This window comes from Chlorocebus sabaeus, chromosome 24 (genome assembly GCF_047675955.1).
Source record: "Chlorocebus sabaeus isolate Y175 chromosome 24, mChlSab1.0.hap1, whole genome shotgun sequence".
Taxonomy (NCBI): Eukaryota; Metazoa; Chordata; class Mammalia; order Primates; family Cercopithecidae; genus Chlorocebus; species Chlorocebus sabaeus.
This window is the reverse complement of record NC_132927.1, coordinates 50,630,095-50,652,158: the sequence shown is the minus strand read 5'-3', so window position 1 is coordinate 50,652,158 and position 22,064 is coordinate 50,630,095. Positions and strand designations below refer to the sequence as shown.

At 50.6% G+C, this 22,064-nt stretch overlaps 1 protein-coding gene across 6 annotated transcripts; it reads left to right on the top strand.

Moving 5' to 3' along the window:
• Positions 1 to 776: 776 nt before the first annotated feature.
• ABCD4 (ATP binding cassette subfamily D member 4) lies at positions 777 to 21,228 on the top strand. Of its 6 annotated transcripts, XM_007987266.3 has the most exons (19): positions 777 to 889; positions 6,411 to 6,529; positions 6,997 to 7,124; positions 8,621 to 8,760; positions 10,169 to 10,285; positions 10,630 to 10,755; positions 11,726 to 11,776; positions 13,681 to 13,775; positions 14,053 to 14,174; positions 14,282 to 14,373; positions 14,548 to 14,637; positions 16,761 to 16,969; positions 17,142 to 17,233; positions 17,739 to 17,775; positions 18,470 to 18,519; positions 18,981 to 19,033; positions 19,354 to 19,430; positions 20,399 to 20,514; positions 20,686 to 21,228. In XM_007987266.3, the coding sequence occupies exons 1-19, from the start codon at positions 852 to 854 to the stop codon at positions 20,752 to 20,754; spliced, it is 1,821 nt and encodes a 606-aa protein (XP_007985457.3). In that variant the 5' UTR covers positions 777 to 851; the 3' UTR covers positions 20,755 to 21,228. The 6 variants fall into 6 exon arrangements, with proteins under 6 accessions (XP_007985457.3, XP_037840157.2, XP_072867257.1 ...); XM_073011154.1 differs by lacking the exons at positions 777 to 889; positions 6,997 to 7,124 and having other exon boundaries at positions 6,434 to 6,529; XM_073011156.1 differs by lacking the exons at positions 777 to 889; positions 6,997 to 7,124; positions 8,621 to 8,760 and having other exon boundaries at positions 6,426 to 6,529.
• The last annotated feature ends 836 nt before the right edge of the window (positions 21,229 to 22,064 follow it).

Below are 22,064 nucleotides of genomic sequence, written 5' to 3'. Positions count from 1 at the left end.
GTTGAAACTTAATAAGGATTGAAGGAAAGTGAGAAGATATATCCAGATTCAAATTTACGGACCTGTGAGATCATGCTGTTTTTTTTTGTTTTTTTTTTTTTTTTGAGCCATTTCCCACCTCCCTTTGGGTACCAATCAGTCAACTGATAAGCATTTCATTCATTCAGCTATCTATCTTATCCATTGATCATCATCATCTATTTATTTATTTTTGAGACAGGGTCTCTCTCTGTCACCCAGGCTGGAGTGCGGTGGCACAATCACGGCTTACTGCAGCCTTGACCTTCCGGGCCAAAGTGATTCTCCTGCCTCAGCCTCCAGAGTAGCTCGGACCACAGGCGCTTGCCACCAACCCCGGCTAATATTTTTATCTTTTGTAAAGGCGGGATCTTGCCATGTTGCCCAGGATGGTCTCGAACTCCTGGGCTCAAGCGATCCTCCCGCCTTGGCCTCCCAAAGTGCTGGGATTGCAGGAGTAAGCTACCGCGCCCGGCTGGAAGCCTAATTTATACTTTTTTAAAGATCATGCTGGCTTCTCTGGGAGAATATATAAAACATCTATTATACTCAGAATCTAAAATACTTGCCATAAGGTAGTTACACTCTCGGCGACCCATTGTCAAAAGGGAAGCCTCCCAGAAAAGATGGGGGCGATGTAGCTGCCGGGTCAGCCGAGTCCACTCTCTGGTACTTTTAGAGACGTCGGTCGCTTCCGGGAGAGGCCGCGTCTCCCGCGCCTTCCTCTCTATCCGCCGCCGTCTCTGTGGTCCCCGGGGCCCCGCCCTTCCCCGGACTCTGCCCAGTGCTGAACTCCGGGCCGCCGGGTTCCAGAGTCCCTCGGGTCTCAGGTCATGGCGGTCCCGGGGCAGGCGCCCGGAGCTGCCGCCAGGTAAGCAGGGCGGTTGGGGAGGAGGTTTGGGAGCAGGAGTTCGGGGCTGTGGGGAATGCGCTCTCCTGCCCACCGTGCCTCGTCCGCCGCCCTGGCGTCCCCGTCTCGCACCCACGACTTCTGAGAGAAAGAGGAGCTCTCGAAGGGGCGTCCGCCCTCCCGCCGCTCGAGGCCGTTCCGCACCGGCCGCGGCCCCCTCCGTTCTTGGCCGGACTTGTGCCATCTCCTGCACCTGGTGTGGGACCCGCTCTCTCGCAACTGGCTTTCTTTTTTTGAAAAAAGAACCTCAGGTGCACAAAATTGAGTTAATCCTTCTCAGTTCTTGACACCCTGTGGGCCAATGCAAGGCTCCTTGTTTATCACTTCCTCTCTTCGTTCCTATTCCCAGACCCCTTTCACTCCCCTTTTTAGACAGCCACTCTGGTGTGTTATATAAGTGGCTTTACGGTCCAACTTGTGTAAATTTTTGCGCGTGTTACTTTGACATCTATATAGTGGTTTCGAATTCCTAGATAATATGCTGTGATTTTTCTTTAAACCTTTTTTCCCCAACGTTGTGTTTTTGAGTCCATCCATGCTAGTCATCTCGTTTTCACTTCTGAGTGCTGCTATGTGCATAGACTTATTCCCCTAGTGGTGGATACCTAGATTTTTTTCTAGTATTAACACCCCAGAGGCCACACTGTCATGAATATTCTGGCAGTTGTCTCCTTTTGGATATTGGTGCATTTCTCTGGGTATCCACCCCAGAGTTGGGTCCTGGTCATATCTAATTTTGCTGAATTGTTCATTGGAATGGTCACACCAGTTTATACTTCACGACAGATAGTACCTAAAGCTTCCTGTTTCCCAGTATCCCTCCATCGTCCGGTGGTGGTTGGTTTTGTAATGTTTATCAGGCTGGTGGGTGTAAGGTGGTATCCCATCGTGTACATTTTCTTTCTTTCTTTCTTTCTTTTGAGACGGAGTTTTGCTCTTGTTGCCTGGGCTGGAGTACAGTGGCACGATCTCGGCTCACTGCAACTCCGCCTCTCGGGTTCAAGCGATTCTTCTGCCTCAGCCTCCTGAGTAGCTGGGATTACAGGCGTACGCCACCATACCCAGCTAATTTTTTGTATTTTAGTAAAGACGGGGGTGTTGACCAGTCTGGTCTCGAACTCCTGACCTCAGGTGATCCACCCGTCTCGGCCTCCCAAAGTGCAGGGATTACAGACGTGAGCCACTGCGCCCGGCCTGCATTTTCATGTGTTTATTAAACATGTGGGTTAGGCCGGGCGCGGTGGCTCACGCCTGTAATCCAGCACTTTGGGAGGCCGAGGCGGGCGGATCACAAGGTCAGGAGATCGAGACCATGGTGAAACCCCGTCTCTACTAAAAAATAGAAAAAAATTAGCCGGGCGCAGTGGCGGGCGCCTGTAGTCCCAGCTACTCGGGAGGCTGAGGTAGGAGAATGGCGTGAACCCGGGAGGCGGAGCTTGCAATGAGCCGAGATTGCGCCACTGCACTCCAGCCTGGGCGACAGAGCGAGACTCCGTCTCAAAAAAAAAAAAAAAAAAAATGTGGGTTTTCCCTTTTTTGAATTGCCTGTTTATATCCTTTCCCACTTCTCTATGGATTTCCTATGTTCCTGGCTTGCAGGAATTCTTTTTTTTTTTTTTTTTTGAGATGGAGTCTGGCTCTGTCGCCCAGGCTGGAGTGCAGTGGCCGGATCTCAGCTCACTGCAAGCTCCGTCTCCCAGGTTCACGCCATTCTCCTGCCTCAGCCTCCCGAGTAGCTGGGACTACAGGCACCCGCCACCTCGCCCGGCTAGTTTTTTGTATTTTTTTAGTAGAGACGGGGTTTCACCTTGTTAGCCAGGATGGTCTTCATCTCCTGACCTCGTGATCCACCCATCTTGGCCTCCCAAAGTGCTGGGATTACAGGCTTGAGCCACTGCGCCCGGCCAGGAATTCTTGTAGGCTCTAGATATTACATCCTGGCCATGCCCGGTGGCTCACACCTGTCAGCGCTTTGGGAGGCTGAGGTGGTTGCACCACTGGAGTCCAGGAGTTCGAGACCAGCCTGGGCAACATGGTGAAACCCCATCTCTAATACAAAAATTAGCTGAGCGTGTTGACGCACGCCCGTACTCCCAGCCACTAAAGAGGCTGAGGTGGGAGAATCGCTTGGACCCGGGAGGCAGAGGTTGCCCCGAGCTAAGAGTGCACCACTGCAGCCTGGGCAACAGAGCAAGACCTTGTCTCAAAAAAAAAAAAAAAAAAAAAAAAAGATTTTAGGCCGGGCGCTGTGGCTCGTGCCTGTAATCCCAGCACTTTGGGAGGCCGAGGCAGGCGGATCACCTGAGGTCAAGAGTTCGAGACCAGCCTGACCAATATGATGAAACCCTGTCTCTACTAAAAATACAAAAATAGCCGGGTGTAGAGACATGCGCCTGTAATCGCAGCTTGTCAGGAGGCTGAGACAGGAGAATCTCTTGAACCGGGGAGGCGGAGGTTGCAGTGAGCCGAGATCACGCCATTGCACTCCAGTCTGGGCAATGAGCAAAACTCCGTCTCAAAAAAAAAAAAAAGAGAGAGATTTAAAGTCCTTGTTGGTTTTGCACTCTGCAGATACCACCTCCAAGTCTTTTAACTTAATCTATGGCAGTGTGTTGAATAAAAACATTTAATTCTAATGAAGTTAAATTCATCAGTTTCCCTTGTATAGGTTTTTAAGGTACCTTCATTAAGATATTTTTCTACATTTCTTTCTACTAACATAATAGTGTTACTTTTCACATTTAGATTTTTAATCCATTTGTAGTTTTTTAAGGTTTTTTTTTTTTTCTTTTGGGGACGGAGTTTCGCTCTTGTTGCTCAGGTTCTTGTTGCAATGGCACAATCTCGGCTCACTGCAACTTCTGCCTCCCGAGTTCAAGCAGTTCTCCTGCCTCAGCCTCCCAAGTAGCTGGCATTACAGGCATGTGCCACCAGGCCCGGCTAATTTTGTATTTTTAGTAGAAATGGGGTTTCACCATGTTGGTCAGACTGGTCTCGAACTCCTGACCTCAGGTGATCCGCCCACCTCAGCCTCCCAAAGTGCTGGGATTACAGGCATGAGCCATCACTCCAGGCCTTAAGTTTATTTTTGTAAATGGTTTGAGATAATGACCTAAGATTTTTTCCACTGTTTTCGATTCCACCACACCTGACCCAATTAATAACTAATTAATTAGTTAAAAATTAGAGAAGCTGTATAGCATAGTTAAGAGTGCAGATTCTTGGAGCAGGTTGACTGTGTTCAAGCTCTAAGGCTGCCACTCACCAGGTGGGTGACACAAGACAAATTACTTCACCCCTTTTTGCCTCCGTTCCTCATCCATAATATAGGATATAGTCCCTATTTCCTAGGGTCGTGGCCTTTAAATGAATTATACATGTAAAACATTTAGAATAGGGCACATAGTGCATGCTTCATAAGTGCTGGCAGTTATTAGTATTAATGTGTCCTTTCTTGTGTTGTAACCTCTATTGTGTGCCTATGTGAACATAGGTGTTTGTTCTGTGGGTTTTTTGTGCGTGGTTTTTGTAGGGTTTTTTTTTTGTCTGTCCCATTGGTCTTTTCGTTCTTGTGTTAATACTATAGTATTATTCTAGCGCTGTAATTTGATATGTCTTAATAACCTGATGGTTTGGGTCTCTTCCTCGTCCTCTCCTGTTTTTCATAATTGCCCTAAGCTAGGGACCTTTTATATTTCCATACAAAGTTCCTCAGAGAAGTCCTGCTTTTGATTGGTATTACAATGAATTTATAGATTGCTTTTGTTTTTTGCTTTTTTTGAGACAGGGTCTTGCTTTGTCACCCAGGCTGGAGTGCAGTTGCAAGATTTCTGTTCACTGCAGCCTTGACTTCCTGGGCTCAAGCAATCCTGCTGCCTCAGCCCTCTGAGTAGCTGGGACTACAGGTGTGCGCCACCATGCCCAGCTAATTCTTGTATTTTTTGTAGAGACAGGGTTTTGCCATGATGCCCAGGCTGGTCTCAAACTCCTGGGCTCAAGTGATCCACCTACCTGGGCCTCCCAAAGTACTGGGATTACAGACATAAGTCACCACGCCCGACCTATAGACTGCTTTTGTTAGAACTAAGGTCTTCGGGCTGGATGTGGCGGCTCATGCCTGTAATCCCAGTGCTTTGGGAGGCTGAGGCGGGCAGATCATGAGTTTGAGACCAGCCTGGTCAACATGGTGAAAGCCTGTCTCTACTAAAAATATAAAAAATTAGCCAGGGGTGGTGGCAGGCACCTGTAATCCCAGCTACTCGGGAGGCTGAGGCAGGAGAATCGCTTGAACCTGGGAGGAGGAGTCTGCAGTGACCTGAGACCACACCACTGCACTCCAGCCTAGGCAACAGAGCGAGACTCCATCTCAAAAAAAAAAAAGAAAAGAAAGAACTGAGGTCTTCATAATGTTGGGTCAAGCCAGGCCTGTCTTTCTAGGTCTTCTTTCATGTCCTACAATAGAGCTTTTTCATTTTCCCTCTAAAATGTCTAATATGTTATTTTATTTATTTTTTTAAGAGACGGAGTCTCGCTTTGTCACCCAGGCTGGAGTGCAGTGGTGCCATCTCAGCTCACTGAAACCTCTGCGTCAAGGGTTCTAGCAATTCTCCTGTCTCAGCCTCCGGAGTAGCTGGGACTATAGGCGCATGCCGCCACACCCGGCTAATTTTTTGTATTTTAGTGGAGATGGGATTTCACTGTGTTGCTCAGGCAGGTCTTGGACTCCTGAGCTCAGGTAGTCCACCCGCCTCAGCCTCCCAAAGTGCTGGGATTACAAGCGTGAGACACTGCACCCGGCCAATATGTAAAAGTTAACTCCTGGATATTTGATAGTTTTTCTGTAGGTTTTTTGCTTATTTTCTTTATATTTTGTAATTGATTATTGCTAGTATAGAAGAACACTATTGATATTTGTATATCTAATGACATTGGTAAACTCTTTATTTTCAACAGTTTGTCTGTCAATTTGCTTGTTTCCTGTGTAAATGATCACATCATCTGCCAGTAACAGTTTTATTTGTTTTTTGAGATGGAGTCTCGCTCTGTTGCCCAGGCTAAAGTGCAGTGGCATGATCTCAGCTCACTTCAACTTCTGCCTCTTGGGTTCATGTGATTCTCCTGCCTCAGCCTCCCAAATAGCTGGGATTACAGGTGTGTGCCACCATGCCCAACTGATTTTGTGTTTTTAGTAGAGATGGGGTTTCACCATGTTGGCCAGGCTGGTCTCGAACTCCTGGCCTCAAGCAATCCTCTTGCCTCGGCCTCCCAAAGTGCTTGGATTACAGGCATGAGCCACCATGCTTGGCCGAAGAATTTCCTTTGTATCCGTGGTCTGTTCCCAGCCTACCATCTTCAGCATTCGGAAACCGTTCTTTCTGCATGGCCTGGACCCTTTGCAGAACAATGTGGATACGCTTAATAACTACTCCCTAAGGCTTAATTACATCTTGGGCTTTTCTCTGCCTCCCCACCTTCTCTTCAGGCCGAGGTTGGATCTGCAATTTCTCCAGCGGTTCCTGCAGATACTGAAGGTTTTGTTTCCTTCTTGGTCATCACAGAATGCCTTGATGTTCCTGACCCTTTTGTGCCTGACCCTACTGGGTGAGTGAGTGAGCCCAGACTAGAGGAGAGAGGGGAGCTCTGGTTTGGGGTCCCTTTCCATCTTTTTTTTTTTTTTCTGAGACGGAATTTCTCTCTTGTTGCCCCAGGCTGGAGTGCAGTGGCAGGATCTCAGCTCACTGCAACCTCTGCCTTCCTGGTTCAAGCGATTCTCCTGCCTCCGCCTCCCGAGTAGCTGGGATTACAAGCACCCATCACCACACCCGGCTAATCTTTGTATTTTTCAGTAGAGACAGGGTTTCACCATCTTGGCCAGGCTGATCTTAAACTCCTGACCTCAGGTGATACACCCTCCTCAGCCTCCCAAAGTGGTGGGATTACAGGCGTGAGCCACCATGCCCAGCCCCTTTTCACCTCTTTGGGGTGCTGATGAGGCAGGGAGTCAGGAAGAAGCCTCACTTCTTTTTAACCCCTCATCACTGATTTATTACTCCTCTCCCTCCTTTCAGAGCAATTGGTGATCTACCAAGTTGGCTTGATCCCCAGTCAGTACTATGGTGTCCTGGGAAACAAAGACTTGGAAGGGTTTAAGACTCTGACATTCCTGGCTGTCATGCTCATTGTTCTGAACTCCACGGTAAGATCTTTCCCTCTCTCTGTGTCTCTCTTCCTCTCCCGTCCAGTGTGATTATAATGCCTAGTGGTACTTAGCCTCCAGGAAGCAGGAAGCAAGCTGTAGGGGTGTGTTTCCTCCCTTTTCTGGGAACTAAAGGCATAGTTGCCCTTATTAAGCACATTGATCTTGCTATTGGCCCACGTGGAAATGATTCCTCAGATGTTTCAACTCCTGGGCCCAGGCCACAGGTTCTGGTTTAATTCAGCATTTAGCAGAACTGATCATTGCCCCTTTCCTTCCTAGAACTCTTGTTTCCGGCAGCTCATTAAAACTGGGCTCGGCAGCCGGAGCTGCTGCTCGTCCTCTGTGGGACCGAGGCTGTGACTTATCCTGGCACCATGTCACACCTCCCAGCCTTTGAACTGGTGCTTTCTTGCACAATGGCCCCCTCCCCTACCCCTCATTCAGTAGGGGGCTACCGCCTGCTCACTTTTCATCATCCCTCCATTGTTACCTCTTTCAGGTCTTCCTCAGCTTTCTCCTTTGTGTCCCCTCCACCAAACTCTACCCTTTTTCTGTACTTAACTAATTCCTTGAGTTTACCTCTGTTGTAACACTCCTCACACCTTTGTAACTGTTTTCTGGCTAAACTGTGAGCTCATAATGTCCCTAGTGCTTAGCACATAGTTGCTCTGGAAGTGGTAAATGAGTCTGCTAAACTCAGGGCTCTGCCAGAACTCAAGCCTAATGCTCTCTGCCAGGCTGTGCCACCTGTTTTTTTTTGGGGAAGCCACTTCTCGTCATACCGTGGCCACTTTTGTTGGGTCTTCGTTCAGTAAGCACCTATGCATACAAATCTCTGTCCCAAGCTTGGGGGACAAAGGAGTAAAAACATAAATGGAATCGACAATATGGTCTCCAGTTTTCAGAAGCTCATCTACTCTCAAAATAAGACAGTGTAGAAAGAGGCTTGAGGGTCTTGCCTCTGGTAAGCCCTTTAATGTTTGGTGAAGGAGGCCGGGCGTGGTGGCTCATGCCTGTAATCCCAGCACTTTGGGAGGCCGAGGCGGGCAGATCACCTGAGGTCAGGAATTCCAGACCAGCCTGACCAACATGGAGAAACCCTGTCTCTACGAAAAATACAAAATTAGCTGGGCATGGTGGCACCTGCCTGTAATCCCAGCTACTCGGGAGGGTGAGGCAGGAGAATCGCTTGAAACTGGGAGGCAGAGGTTGTGGTGAGCCAAGATCATGCCATTGCACTCTAGCCTGGGCAACAAGAGTAAAACTCCATCTCAAAAAAAAAAAAAATTGGTGCAGGAATGAACACGTGAGTCAGTGAGCAAGGGAAAGTCTCATGACTTGATGATTTAAACAAGAAAAGAGCTGAGTGGACAGAGTAATCAGAGTCAGAGTAGGCTGGGATGGGTCAGTGGAGGCTCTTGCCAGCCGTGAGCTTTGAGCTGAGATTTTCAGGAAGCCATCTCTCCCTTCCGCTTGCTTCCCCTACTGCACAGCTGAAGAGCTTTGATCAGTTCACCTGCAACCTGCTGTATGTGAGCTGGAGGAAGGACCTCACTGAGCACCTCCACTGCCTCTACTTCCGGGGCCGTGTGTACTACACCCTCAATGTGCTGCGGGATGACATCGATAACCCGTAGGTGCCCCAACTTAGTCCTTTCTACACTCTGTGTGGTCCTTTCCATCTGGCCTAGCCCTGGAGACTCCTGGCGGCAGACCCCATGGAGATCATCTACAGTTGTTTTCAAATACTGCTGCCCAGAGTCATGGGGGAGGGTGCCCTGCAGAGGACCCCTGGAGAAGCTGCAGGGCTGCTAAAAAGAAGCCTGCCAGGTGCAGTAGCATGCACTTGTAGTCCCAACAACTTAGGAGGCTGAGGCAGGAGGATCACTTGAGTCCAGGAGTAGCGCACCGTGAGCACGCTTGGGAATAGCCACTGTACTCTAGCCTAGGCAGCATAGCAGAAACCCCTATCTCTTAAAAAAAAATGTCAGGAGCAGCTTCCTTTTGTCCTTTTCATTTTTTATATCTTAGTCTTCCAGTAAGGCACCCTCTAAAGAAAATGTCCTTGCTAGAAAAACTAGCTCTTAGATTTTCATCAGTTAAAAAAATACCACTATCTAGGACTCAGTCTAGGATTCAAATCCCCATTCTATCACCACTCAGCTTATAGCTCTTAAAGTCACCAAGCCCCAGGTTCCCCTTCTGTAAAATGAGGATGATAATAGTTCCTATCTCAAAGGATGTAGTGAGGATGAAATGATACCATTCATGTAATGCACATGTACAGTGCCTGACACATAGCAAGTGTTCCACTGTAAGTTAGCTATTGTTATTTTACAGATGAGGAAGCTGAAGCCCAGAGATTGCAGGTGACTTGCCCAAGGTCACATCGCTCATTGGGAATAGGAGTCAGTATGGCCCTAGTGGTGAGATGAGACATATGGGGTCTCCTTCACACCCATCCCCTCACTCACCGCCTTCCTTGCAAGCACTTTGTTGCCTGGGGTGCCTCTCAGCTCAAGCTGAGCTTTGGTGCAAAGATGTCTGGGAGGCTGTTGCTGCTACCTAACTTCTAGGCCCCTTTCTGATGGCTATGGCTTCCATCTTGCCATTGCTCCCTGAGTAGCTGGTACTACAGGTGTGCCTCACAACCTGGAGCTTTCACAGCCAGATAACTACAGGGGCCAGGGTAGGGTTTATATAAGAGAAATTTGGGAGGATTGAGATAAAGGGAATAGTTTTCTTCATCATCCAAAAAAAGCAGCTCATCTACCTTCAAGTTTTTCTTTGACTCTGCTCAGAGCTTTTTCAGGGGATTAACTGAGGCACCATAAGATGCAACTCTCTAGAACCCTGTTTAAAGGCCCCAGGATTTAGTTGCCCCTAGGCAACCAGCCTTGTCTGGTTCCCTCTTCCCGCAGGGTCAGTGCTTACAGCACTGCGAGGCAAGGTCAGGAGCAGAGGTGATGTGAAAGTGTCTTGCTCTCTCCACCTTTGGGCCCATCTCCCTGGGTCCAGCTACTCTGTGTCGTTGGCTCCAGGGACCAGCGCATCAGCCAGGACGTGGAGCGATTCTGCCGGCAGCTCAGCAGCATGGCCAGCAAGCTGATCGTCTCCCCGTTCACCCTCGTCTACTATACTTACCAGTGCTTCCAAAGGTGAAGCCTCCCTCCTCCCCAGCCTGGTGTTTCCCCAGAGAGTCCTCAGCTCTCCCAGGTCAAGATCCAAGAGAAGCTTATTTCCCTTCTCTCCCACCTAAACCTTAGGGAGTCTTCCCATCCCATGTGCTCAGGCCCCTGCCCTTCCTTTGGCCCTGTGTTGTTGCAGTGTCACAGGTATCCTGGCTCTGACAGCTCATGCCAGATGCCCCCACATAGGAGCAGACGGCCCACTGGGCTACTCAGATTGGACAGGGGCTACCCAAGAGGGGACAGGGGTAAGGGCTGAGGCCTGTGGGGATAGGTGGCACCCCACACCCTCTCTCCCTCTCTCTGTATTTCAGCACAGGCTGGCTCGGGCCTGTGAGCATCTTCGGGTATTTCATCCTGGGGACCGTGGTGAACAAAACTTTGATGGGCCCCATTGTGACGAAGCTGGTGCATCAGGAGAAGCTGGAGGGAGATTTTAGGTGTGTCTCCCTCACTTGAGGTTTCTGGGCTGGGGCATAATGGTTGAAGAAGGGGATGTGGAGTAAGACTGCCTAAGTTCAAATCCTAGCTGTGCCAGTTACTAGCTGTGTGATCTTGGAGAGGTCTTTAACCTCTCCAGGCTTCAAAGTTCTTGTCTTTAAAGTGGAAATGGTACTGTTGCCTACCAAGAGGATTGGGAGGATTAATGAGATCATACCTGAGAAGGACTGAGAACCGTGTCTGGCTGGCCATCACCATCATCATTGTCATCTGTTAGCCTTCTCAATTCCCTGGCGTAACCACGCTGTCTTGGATCAGTTGGGTGTAGCAGCCGATGGATCCAGCACCTACCCTGTGCTTTTTTTTTTTTTTTTTTTTTTTTGAGACGGAGTCTCGCTGTGTCACCCAGGCTGGAGTGCAGTGGCGCGATCTCGGCTCACTGTAAGCTCCGCCTCCCGGGTTTACGCCATTCTCCTGCCTCAGCCTCCGAGTAGCTGGGACTATAGGCGCCCGCCACCATGCCCGGCTAGTTTTTTGTATTTTTTAGTAGAGATGGGGTTTCACCATGTTAGCCAGGATGGTCTCGATCTCCTGACCTCGTGATCCACCCGCTTCGGCCTCCCAAAGTGCTGGGATTACAGGCTTGAGCCACCGCGCCCGGCCTACCCTGTGCTTCTTGTCCCCCTCCTTCAGGCCAGGCCCTGGGAGGAGGAGATGCTGTGAGCAGGAATACCCCCGTCCTCTCTGCAGAAAGCTGAGGGGCAGCCCTGTCTCTGCAGAGCTCCTGCCACACCACGGGGTTTTCTACCCAGTAACAGTCCAGGAAAGGGTCAGACTGAGGCAGCGACAGTTTTCAGGCAGAGCCGGGCTCCACTTTGTGGTGGGGGGTGTCTTCTTGATTCAGGACTCCAACAGGAGTGGGGCCAGTACTCCCTGTGGTCAGCGCACATTTCCCTTTGGTCCTCCCAGGTTCAAGCACATGCAGATTCGGGTGAATGCAGAGCCTGCCGCGTTCTACAGGTGAGTCTGGAGAGATAGTTCCCCTTCTGCCTTGCCAGAGCTGAGAGTGGAGAAGGAAAGATGAATCCTACAACTCTCCCACCACCACTGAGCTCAGGGGCTGAGTGTTGTCACACTTGGCTGTGACCCTCTCCCTCTACCTCCCCTGCCCTTGTCTGCCTTGTCCTTAGGTACAGGGGTTTGCTTCTGAAGCTGGTGGTTCCTTATTGTGGCCAGCTTTAGTCTTAGTGGCCTAGCGCAGGGCCTGAAATTGTCAAATGAATGAATGCCTCGTCCTCTTGCTGGTGACTGTAAGACATCCCTCTGCCTCTGCTCTTCTGTCTGTTAAGAAGCTTTCTTGCCAGTCTGAGGTCCGGGCCTGATCCTTTGTCTTGTAGTGTGGGGTGGAACGGGAGCTTCTCAGAAAACCAGGAGACCTCCTCACAATGCTGTCTAATGGAGCCAAGCGTCTGGTCTCCTGACGGCAGTAGCAGGAGCAGCAGCATGAAATCCCATCCCTTCCCTCCGGGGCCAGCGCCAGTCCCTGTGCTCTGCCTTATGTGAGGACTCTGAAATCAGCATTAGGATTGATAGTGTAGGCGGAGGTTTGCATTTAAGTGGAAGCTACTGCTTGGCTCACCTGTAGTTGGGGTGGATCTGATAGCCCTGGGACCTTTGTCCCTCAGTCTCTGCTGCAGTTTGCAACCTCCACCACTTGAGGGCACCAAGAATACTGGGAATTTGCACTGGGATGGGATTGTGAGGTGAGCAGGGCTGGGTATATAAACAAGTTGCTTTTGGAGGCTGGGCATGGTGGCTCACGCCTATAATCCCAGCGCTTTGGGAGGCTGAGGCAGGTGGATTGCCTGAGGTCAAGAGTTCGAGACCAGCCTGGCCAACATAGTGAAACCCTGTCTCTACTAAAAATACAAAGAATTAGCTGGGCGTGGTGGTGGGCACCTGTAATCCCAGCTACTTGGGAGGCTGAGGCAGGAGAATTGCTTGAACCCGGGAGGTGGAGGTTGCAGTAAGCGGAGGTCCTGCCATTGCACTCCAGCCTGGGTGACAGAGCAAGACTCCATCCCCCCCCCCAAAAAAAAAGAAAAGTTGCTTTTGGATTCTGTAACCTCTGCTCATGAAACTCTGGAGAAGGCAGGTTAGTTCTTACAGTTCCAGATGAGTTTTTCTGTGGCCTCTGTGCAAAATCTGAAATGCCCCCTCTCTCTTCCCTCCAGCTTTTCTGCCTTAGCAGATTTCTTCCCATCCTTGAAACCCCGGATCACCTCCTCTGGAGAGCCTTCCCAGACTCCCTTAATGGCTAAGCCTCTCTGCTGCCATGGCCCTGAGGGCATACTTAGTGCTCCCGATTCCAAATGAAGAATGCAGTGTACCTGCCTGCCCTCTGGACTGAGAGCTCCTCAAAGACAGATAATTTTCTCATCTCTTTGTTGCACTAGCTAACTAGTGCAGTACCTGGTACACCTAGTGACTGCTTTGTGTATGTTTATTTAACAATAGTTTTTATTTATTGAGGGCTCCTTATATTTATTGAGGGCTTGGCACTTTATATTTAGAAACTTTTAATTTTCACTCTAACTTATTACATAGGTATTAGTGGCTCTATTTTATAGATGAAAAAACTGAGGCTTGGAGGCTTAAGTAGCCTTCCTGTGTCACCCAGCTAGTAACTGGCCAGAGCCAGGATTTGAACTAGGTCTGCCCAACTCTAGAGTTTATGTTCTTCACACAGACAATACTATAAGGCATAACTGAAGCCGTGAATGGGTGCTAGTGGTAGACAGAGCTTGAGACCAAGATCATTTGGATGGCCTTGGTTTCTAAAGGAGGGTGTGATATGGGACGGGGGCCCCCCAACCTGGCAGAACCTCTCCAGCCGTGTGGACATCCCAGCCTTTCCTTGTCAGAGCTGGGCATGTGGAGCACATGAGGACAGACCGCAGGCTGCAGAGACTCCTTCAGACCCAGAGGGAGCTGATGTCCAAGGAGCTCTGGCTGTACAGTAGGCGAGGGGGCCCAGGGAAGTGGGAACCATGGGGTTGGAGTGGTCTGCTTCCCTTCCCACACCTGTCTACCTCCTGTCTGCAAGGATAAATATGCCATGATGAAAGAATTCACCGGGGGCCGGGGGCTGTTGCCTTTCTGTGAGTATCCTCAAGAGAATGAGGATCCAGGGAAGGCATGTGGCCCTATTGGTGTGCTGCCTCCCATCTTAGGGTTGTGTCCCCTGCAGGGCATGTGGATGGTTCCTGGGTGTCTCACGCATCTGTCTTCTACAGTCGGCATCAACACCTTTGACTATCTGGGCAGCATCCTGAGTTACGTTGTCATCGCAATCCCCATTTTCAGCGGGGTCTATGGAGACCTGAGTCCTGCAGAGCTTAGCACCCTGGTCAGCAAGGTGAGACTCCCTTTTGGTGACCCCTCATGCTGTCCCCCCTCTGTCCTTTGGCCCAGTGCCTGTGGGCTGGAGTCGAGACCTGCTTGACCACTCCCCATCCTGTCCAGAATGCCTTTGTGTGCATCTACCTCATCAGCTGCTTCACCCAGCTCATCGACCTGTCCACGACGCTCTCGGATGTGGCTGGCTACACGCACAGGTGAGGCTGGGTCCCACCCCTCTGGCTCCTGAGCAAAGTGTGTGCTGCTGGAAGAAGTGACTGAGTGAAAAAAGGAACAGAGACATACCATGTACTTGTGGGTGTGAGATAGGAAAAGGAATTCGCCTTCACCTGGCCCCCAGACCCTGCCTCAGATTTTCTTTTCTTGCTTAGGATTGGGCAACTTCGGGAGACGCTGCTGGACATGTCCCTGAAGTCGCAGGACTGTGAGATCCTAGGCGAGAGCGAGTGGGGCTTGGACAAGTGAGTAGGGGGCTGGCAGAGCAGTAGTTGAGGCTGCAGGCTCTGGCATTACCTGGATTGGGTTACCCTGGAGTCCTGCCCTTTCCCAGAGTTTTCCCAGGGCAGCAGAGTTGTGAGGAGTAGATGGAAATGGAATGCCAAGCACATGTAAGTTCACAGTCGATGTTGCTGTTCCGGCATCTGTTGTGTTAATTTACACCATTCCCCCAACTAATGGAAGCAAAGTACACACACCTTCTGCCTGAGATAACAGGAATCTGCAGTGTCCTCCTTTTCCTGTGCCTCCAACTCCCGCTGAGTCCTTTCCCTGCCCCTTTCCTTGCGGCATATCTGTCTTTGTTCTCCCACCTCACTTAGCCCCAGAGATGTCTGTATTCGTGTATCTGTGTGGATCTGTAATGTTTCTGTGCATTCAGGATTTGTTTGCTCTCCACACTTTCCTTGGGCAGATTACCTAACTGTTCTGTTTCTTTCTTTTTTTTTTTTTTTTTGAGACAGAGTATCGCTCTGTCGCCCAGGCTGGAGTGCAGTGGCCGGATCTCAGCTCACTGGAAGCTCCGCCTCCCGGGTCTATGTCATTCTCCTGCCTCAGCCTCGTGAGTAGCTGGGACTACAGGCGCCCGCCACCTCGCCCGGCTAGTTTTTTGTATTTTTTTAGTAGAGACGGGGTTTCACCGTGTTAGCCAGGCTAGTCTCGATCTCCTGACCTCGTGATCTGCCCGTCTCGGCCTCCCAAAGTGCTGGGATTACAGGCTTGAGCCACCGTGCCCGGCCCCCAACTGTTCTGTTTCTTCATATCTGAAAAGGAGGTCATAATGGAACCTTCCTTCACTTGTTGTAAGGATTAGATATCATCATCTGTGGAAAGTGCTTGGACAGTGGCCACATCATAAGCTTTCAAAAATCAATCTGAATTCCAGGGCGTACACTCAACTTGCTTTTCTTAGGAGTTGATGCCTTAACTCTTGCTTCTGTTCCAAATGAAAGCTTCATGCAACCATGAGTTCAGAGGCTAGGCATAAAGGAGGGTCTGTAGGAAACTGGAATTGCTGTTCTGTGGGTTGCCAGGCATCCATGCAGAGCCTGAAACTCCAGAACCGTTTAGCTTTAACCACTCCCATTCTTGTTATTAGTACTCTGGTCATACTGTGACACCATGAAGACCCACCAGCATTAGAATTAGATGAATACCGCTCTGTGACCTGGGCAGTTACTTAGCCACCTGACTCTTAGTGTCCTCATCTGTGATGGTATTTGAGATTCATGGGCGTTAGACTGATTAAGATCAATCCCATAAGGGGCTTTGTCCACCCAGGCACAGAGTAGAAGTTCCACCCCTACCCCTGTATTAATGTGCTCAGGCTGCCGTGACAGAATACCCCAAGCCGGGTAGCTTAAACACTAGAAATTAATTTTTTCACAATTCCGGATGCTTAATGGTCCACGATCAAGTTGTCAGCAGGGTTGGTTTCTTCTGAGGCCACTCCTTGGCTTGTAGATGGCCACCTTGTTGCTGTGTCGTCATGTGGACTTTCCTCTGTGTATGCGTGTCCCTGCCACCTCTGTCTTCAAAGGACACCAGTTGTAGTGGATTAGGGTCCCGCCCCAACAGCATCATGTTAACATCATCTCTTTAAAGACCCTGCCTCCAGCCGGGCACAGAAGCTTCCACCTATAATCCCACCACTTTGGGAGGCTGAGGTGGGCGGATCACCTGAAGTCACAAGTTCAAGACCAGACTGGCCAACATAGTGAAACCCTGTGTCTACCAAAAATATGGACGCAGTGGTGGGCACCTGTAATCCAGCTACTCAGGAAGCTGGGACAGGAAAATCACTTGAACCCAGGAGGCGAAGGTTGCAGTGAACCGAGATTGCACCACTGCACTCAAGCCTGGGTGACAAGAGCAAGAGTTTCTCTCAAAAAAAAAAAAAAAGAAGACCCTGCCTCCAAATGTGGTTACATTCTGAGGCACTGGGGACTGGGACTTCAGCATGTGATTTTGGGAGGATGCAAGTCAGCCCATAACAATCCACATGTGGTGACTCCCGGGAGAAGTGCCTCCCCCACAGCAATACTGACCCTGCCCATCTTCCTCACGTCCCCTCTCTTCTCTGACACAGAGCCTCAGGGTGGCCAGCGGCAGAGCCAGCAGACACAGCATTTCTCCTTGAGCGGGTCTCTATCTCTGCCCCCTCCTCTGACAAACCCCTAATCAAGGATCTGAGCCTAAAGATCTCCGAGGGACAGAGCCTGCTCATCACAGGCAACACGGGCACTGGCAAGACCTCCTTGCTCCGAGTTCTGGGCGGCCTCTGGACAAGTACACGGGGTGAGAGCCAGGCCCTCCCTGCCTCTGACCCAGCCTGGGCCCTAGGGGTGGGGTGAGGGCGGGGACAGTGTAGTAGAATCCATTCTTTTCTGTTGGGGAACAAGGAAGAGAGGAGACAGGCAGTTGCCTCTTCTGGGAGATCTCACAATGAAGGTTTCTGTGGGCTCTGCAGGCTCAGTGCAGATGCTGACGGACTTTGGGCCCCATGGGGTGCTATTCCTGCCACAAAAGCCATTCTTCACTGACGGGACCCTTCGGGAGCAGGTCAGCCTAGTTCAGGGGGCCCACTCCTCCCTCCTCAGCCCCACCTGCCCACAGCTGGGACCTCTGGCACTGTGACAGGTCTCAGGCCCTAGAGTCAGGGCAAAAGGTGAGGTAGTAAAGTGGCCCGGGCCTGGGACCTGCTGGCTCTAAGAACCTTGTATTCACATCCATGGATTGGGCCCACTACTCAGAGCAGCTCCTGAGGCAGGTAAATGGGGCAAGGACTCACGCCAGATATCACACGCATAAACACCCGAGGTGGGTTTGTGGGGCCCCTGCCCTCAGGAGGCTGTTCCACTCTTCCCACTAAACACACTTCTGAAGGTTGTAGGGACCTTGCCCTGCTGTCTGTGGGCCAGAGCCTCTCCCATCTGACCCGGGCCAGGCGTTCCCACCTCTCCTCCTTGGGAGGTTCCAGTGGGTTCTGGAGGGAGGGTGGGCTGTGTGCAGCTCCATCTCTTGCTCTCCCTCCTCCTAGGCTGGTGTGGTTTTTTTCTTTTCTCAGGTGATATATCCCCTGAAGGAGGTCTACCCCGACTCAGGTGAGCTGGTCCTCCTCAGGTCATGTCCTCTCCTGTCACGGTTGTCCCTGCTCTACCTGACTGTGGCCTCACCTGTGCCCTTTGGGAGAGGCCCCAGCCAGGCCGCTGATTCAAGGAAGGGGGATTCCTCTCTTCCTTTGACTGTTCTGGGGTCTGCACCCAGATCTCACCTCATTCTGTCTTTCCGTCCTTAAGGAGAGACGCCCATTGGGACAAGGGAAGTGATGCCTTCCTTCACCCACCCCTTCCCTTACCAAGGGCTGCAACCTGTGACTTCAGAGGCTTCACCCAGCATTCTGGGGCTCCCACCCCTGCCATGTGCCCTGTCTATTCTTTTTTTTATTTTTTGAGATGCAGTTTCACTCTGTCACCCAGACTGGAGTGCAGTGGTGTGATCTTAGCTCACTGCAGCCTCCACCTCCCGGGTTCAAGCAGTTCTCCTGCCTCAGCCTCTTAAGTAGCTGGGACTACAGGTGCATGCCACCACGCCTGCCTAATTTTTGTATATTTAATAGAGACAGGGTTTCACCATGTTGGCCAGGGTGGTCTCCATCTTCTGACCTTATGATCCACCCACCTCAACCTTCCAAAGTGCTGGGATTACAGGCGTAAGCCACTGTGCCCAGCCTTGCCCTGTCTGTTTTGACCAGCCAGGAGGCTCTGGCTTTTTGCAGAAGGCTTCTCTGTTGTGCAGGTTCTGCTGATGATGAGAGGATCTTGAGGTTCTTGGAATTGGCAGGCCTGGTAAGTGGGGGCAGGGACCCTCAGGACCCAAGCCCACCTGGGAGCACCAGCTACAGGTAGGCAGGTGCTGGCCCTGCTGTGCCTGGGCCCAGGACTGGAAGTCTGAACCTGGGATGGAGAATGGGAGTATCAATTGACAGTGTGTGCTGTTGGCCAGGTTTAGGCAGGAAGCGGGTAGTGCTCTCACTGGAGAATTTTAAAACAAGAATAGGACTGACAAAGGCAGTTTGCTTTTTTGTTATCACCATACTCCAGAAAGTCTAAACAGTGTCATTGGTAGAATATTCCTCTCTGGCTGGGGCAGACTGTCCCACAGCCCCCCACCTTGGTATGCCACTGGGGCATATATTTGTCTTAGAGATGTGTGTGTGTGTGCGCTGGGGAGTGAGGGAGGTTCCCCATGATGGCAGGTAGCAGGGCTGGCCATTTCATGGACATTGTGCCCTCTGGGTCTGTTACAGTCCAACTTGGTGGCAAGGACAGAGGGTCTGGACCAGCAGGTGGACTGGAACTGGTAAGAACAGAGCTTGGGTGCTTCAGAAATAGCTCCACCATAAAGACCACTGGTTTCAGGGTCCCTGTCAAGGAATGGAACGGCTCCTGACCCCAAAGTCCAGATGTTTGGCTGGTCAATCGGGCGCAAGTTTATGTCCTTGGGAACAGAGTTTTGCCTCACTCTGTGAGGGCTGTAGGCCTATGGTTGAAAGGGGAGGGGCTTCTATCTCCTGGGGCTCACCTCTCTACAGAGAAACCTCTTCCCACCCAGACCATTCTAGGTAAAAGCTAAGCTATATCCTTCCTCCTCCAGCAGTCCTCTCCCCTCCCTTTCCTCAGGTATGATGTTCTGTCCCCAGGGGAGATGCAACGGCTCTCCTTTGCCCGACTCTTCTACCTGCAACCGAAGTACGCAGGTAAGGTCTGCCTTGTGGCTGCACATGCCATGTGTTGTCTGCACTCAGGGGTGTAGCAGCATGTGTTCACGGGCACCCAGGCACACCTGTGCATGACTGGGCTTCTCCGAGTTCCCTGCTGAAGAGGACAGCAGGCCCTGCCCATGTAAACAGTGCTTGGCATCTTCAGAGTAACACTGAATATGCTGTACTGCCTGCTCATAAGCTTTCTTTTCTCTTTTTTTTTTTTTTTTGAGAGAGAGTCTCACTCTGTCACCCAGGCTGGAGTACAGTGGCACAGTCATGGCTCAGTGCAGCCTGGAAATCCCAGGCTTGAGTGATCCTCCCACCTCAGCCTCCTGAGTAGCCGAGACTACAGGCATGTGCCACCACACCCTGCTAATTTTTTTATTTTTATTTTTGTAGAGACGGGGTCATGCTATGTTTCCCAGGCTGGTCTGGAGCTCCTGGACTCAGGCCATCCTCCCGCATTGGCCTCCCAAAGTGCTGGGATTACAGGCATGAACCACCATGCCCAGCTCATAAGCTTTTTGCCTGGCAGCAGCTGGAGCCAAGAGCCAACCTTGAAGGGTTGTAATTTTATGCTCTTCTGGCTCCATCATCAAATGAATGGGTACCCATCCTCCTCTCCTGCCAAGCTGTGCCTGGCAGGGAGATGGGTGTGGACTTTTCCAAAGACTGACCTTCTTGCAGGGGACTGGGATTCCCTGGATTGAGTGGTCCCAGGAAGTGGCTGATGCTTATCTGTAGAAGCTGAGAGATTTCATGCAGCTGCTTACAGGCGATTCCCTCACAGAGTCTGGCCCTCTGCTCCTCTGACCCATCCTTCTCCCTGAGGCAGGGCTTCTGGAAGCCAGAGCAGCTTTCAGCCTCCCCTGGGTCCCAGCCGGGGTTGAGTGTGGGTGGGAGGAGAAGCAGTGGCAGCAGAGGGCAGGGCTTTGATCTCTTCCTCTGTGCTCTGCCCTCAGTGCTTGATGAAGCCACCAGTGCCCTGACAGAGGAGGTGGAGAACGAGCTCTATCGCATCGGCCAGCAGCTGGGGATGACGTTCATCAGTGTGGGACATCGGCAGAGCCTTGAGAAGGTACCTGTGCTCACAAGGATGGCCTAAGGAGGAGAGAGAACCCAAAGGCTGAGCCTGGCCAGAGCCAGAGGCCCCTCAAAACAGGGAGTAGCAGTAGCAGAGAGAACTGAGTGGCCTCCTGTGCCAGTGGCCAGGGCAACCTGATCTCCGTGTGGTGGTGGTCTCTTGTAGTTTCATTCCTTCGTTCTGAAACTCTGTGGAGGAGGAAGATGGGAGCTGATGAGAATCAAAGTGGAATGAAGCTCCAGCTTTTAGAAGGAGAGCCACACTCTGGAGGGTCGGCAGCCCTCAGGAGTGACCAGGAGGACTGGCGGGGAAGATCGAGCTCAGGTTCGCCACGTAGGTCCTGTGCAGGAGCCCTGGCGGTGTTGGGCTGAGCCCAGGTCTGGATTTCTGTGGGGGACACTGAGTCTCCCAGTGTTCAGTCTCCTAGGACTCTGCTCCCTCAGCCAGAGCCTCCATATGCTTCAAGTGTTGATTACCTACAAATGATTTCAGATCGTGTTTGCTAAAGAGAAATCTGGAAGTGTGAGATCTATAAGAAATGAAAGGTCAGGGTGGAAAGAGATCTCTTGGAGTCAAGAGATCTGGAAATCTTTTAATCAGTTATATTGTGCAGCAATAGATTTTTAACTTTAACTGACCATTTAAGTTTTTTTAATAAGTTTTTTACAAAGAAAAGTTAAACATTAAAAAGAGTTACAGGTTTCTGTCTTCTCTGTCATGGAATGATCTTTTTTATTGAATCTCCAGACTTGTATTTGAGAGCTTGGTGGGAAGGGAAGCATGCTCTGCTGTTGCCCAGGGTTTTTTACTTCTCCCTACATCTCCCTTTCCATTCATCAGTGTTGTGTGGTTAGAACCTGAACCACTAACCTCTAGGGACCTTTGGTCTGTCCTATCTTAACCCAAATGAAAGTAAATCCCTTTCCCCTTAGCCAAAATAAGGTTGGGTTTTTTTAAAAAAAATAGTTTATATTGGGGAAAAACAACAACAAATTAAACAGACAAAACCCAGAAAGCAGGAAGCATGAGGTGGCGTTACTGTGCCCAAAGTCCTCACTCAGACCAGTGCCCCTCCAGTTCAGTTGTCTACGTATTACCTCCCTCACTTTCATGATTTTTGCCAGGCTTCTCTACTTCTTGTACTTAATTTTTTGTTTGTTTGTTTTGAGACGGAGTCTTGCTCTGTCACCCAGGCTGGAGTGCAGTGGCGCGATCTCAGCTCACTGCAAGCTCCGCCTCCTGGGTTCATGCCATTCTCCTGGCTCAGCCTCCTGAGTAGCTGGGACTACAGGCGCCCGCCACCATGCAATTTTTTGTATTTTTGGTAGAGACGGGGTTTCACCATGATAGCCAGGATGGTCTCGATCTCCTGATCTCGTTATCCACCCACCTCAGCCTCCCAAAGTGCTGGGATTACAGGCGTGAGCCACCGCACCCAGCAAATTACTTAATGTTTTTAAAAACAAACTCACCTTTTAAGTTTAAATGGAATTTATTTATTTATTTATTTATTTATTTTTTGAGACGGAGTCTCGCTGTGTCAC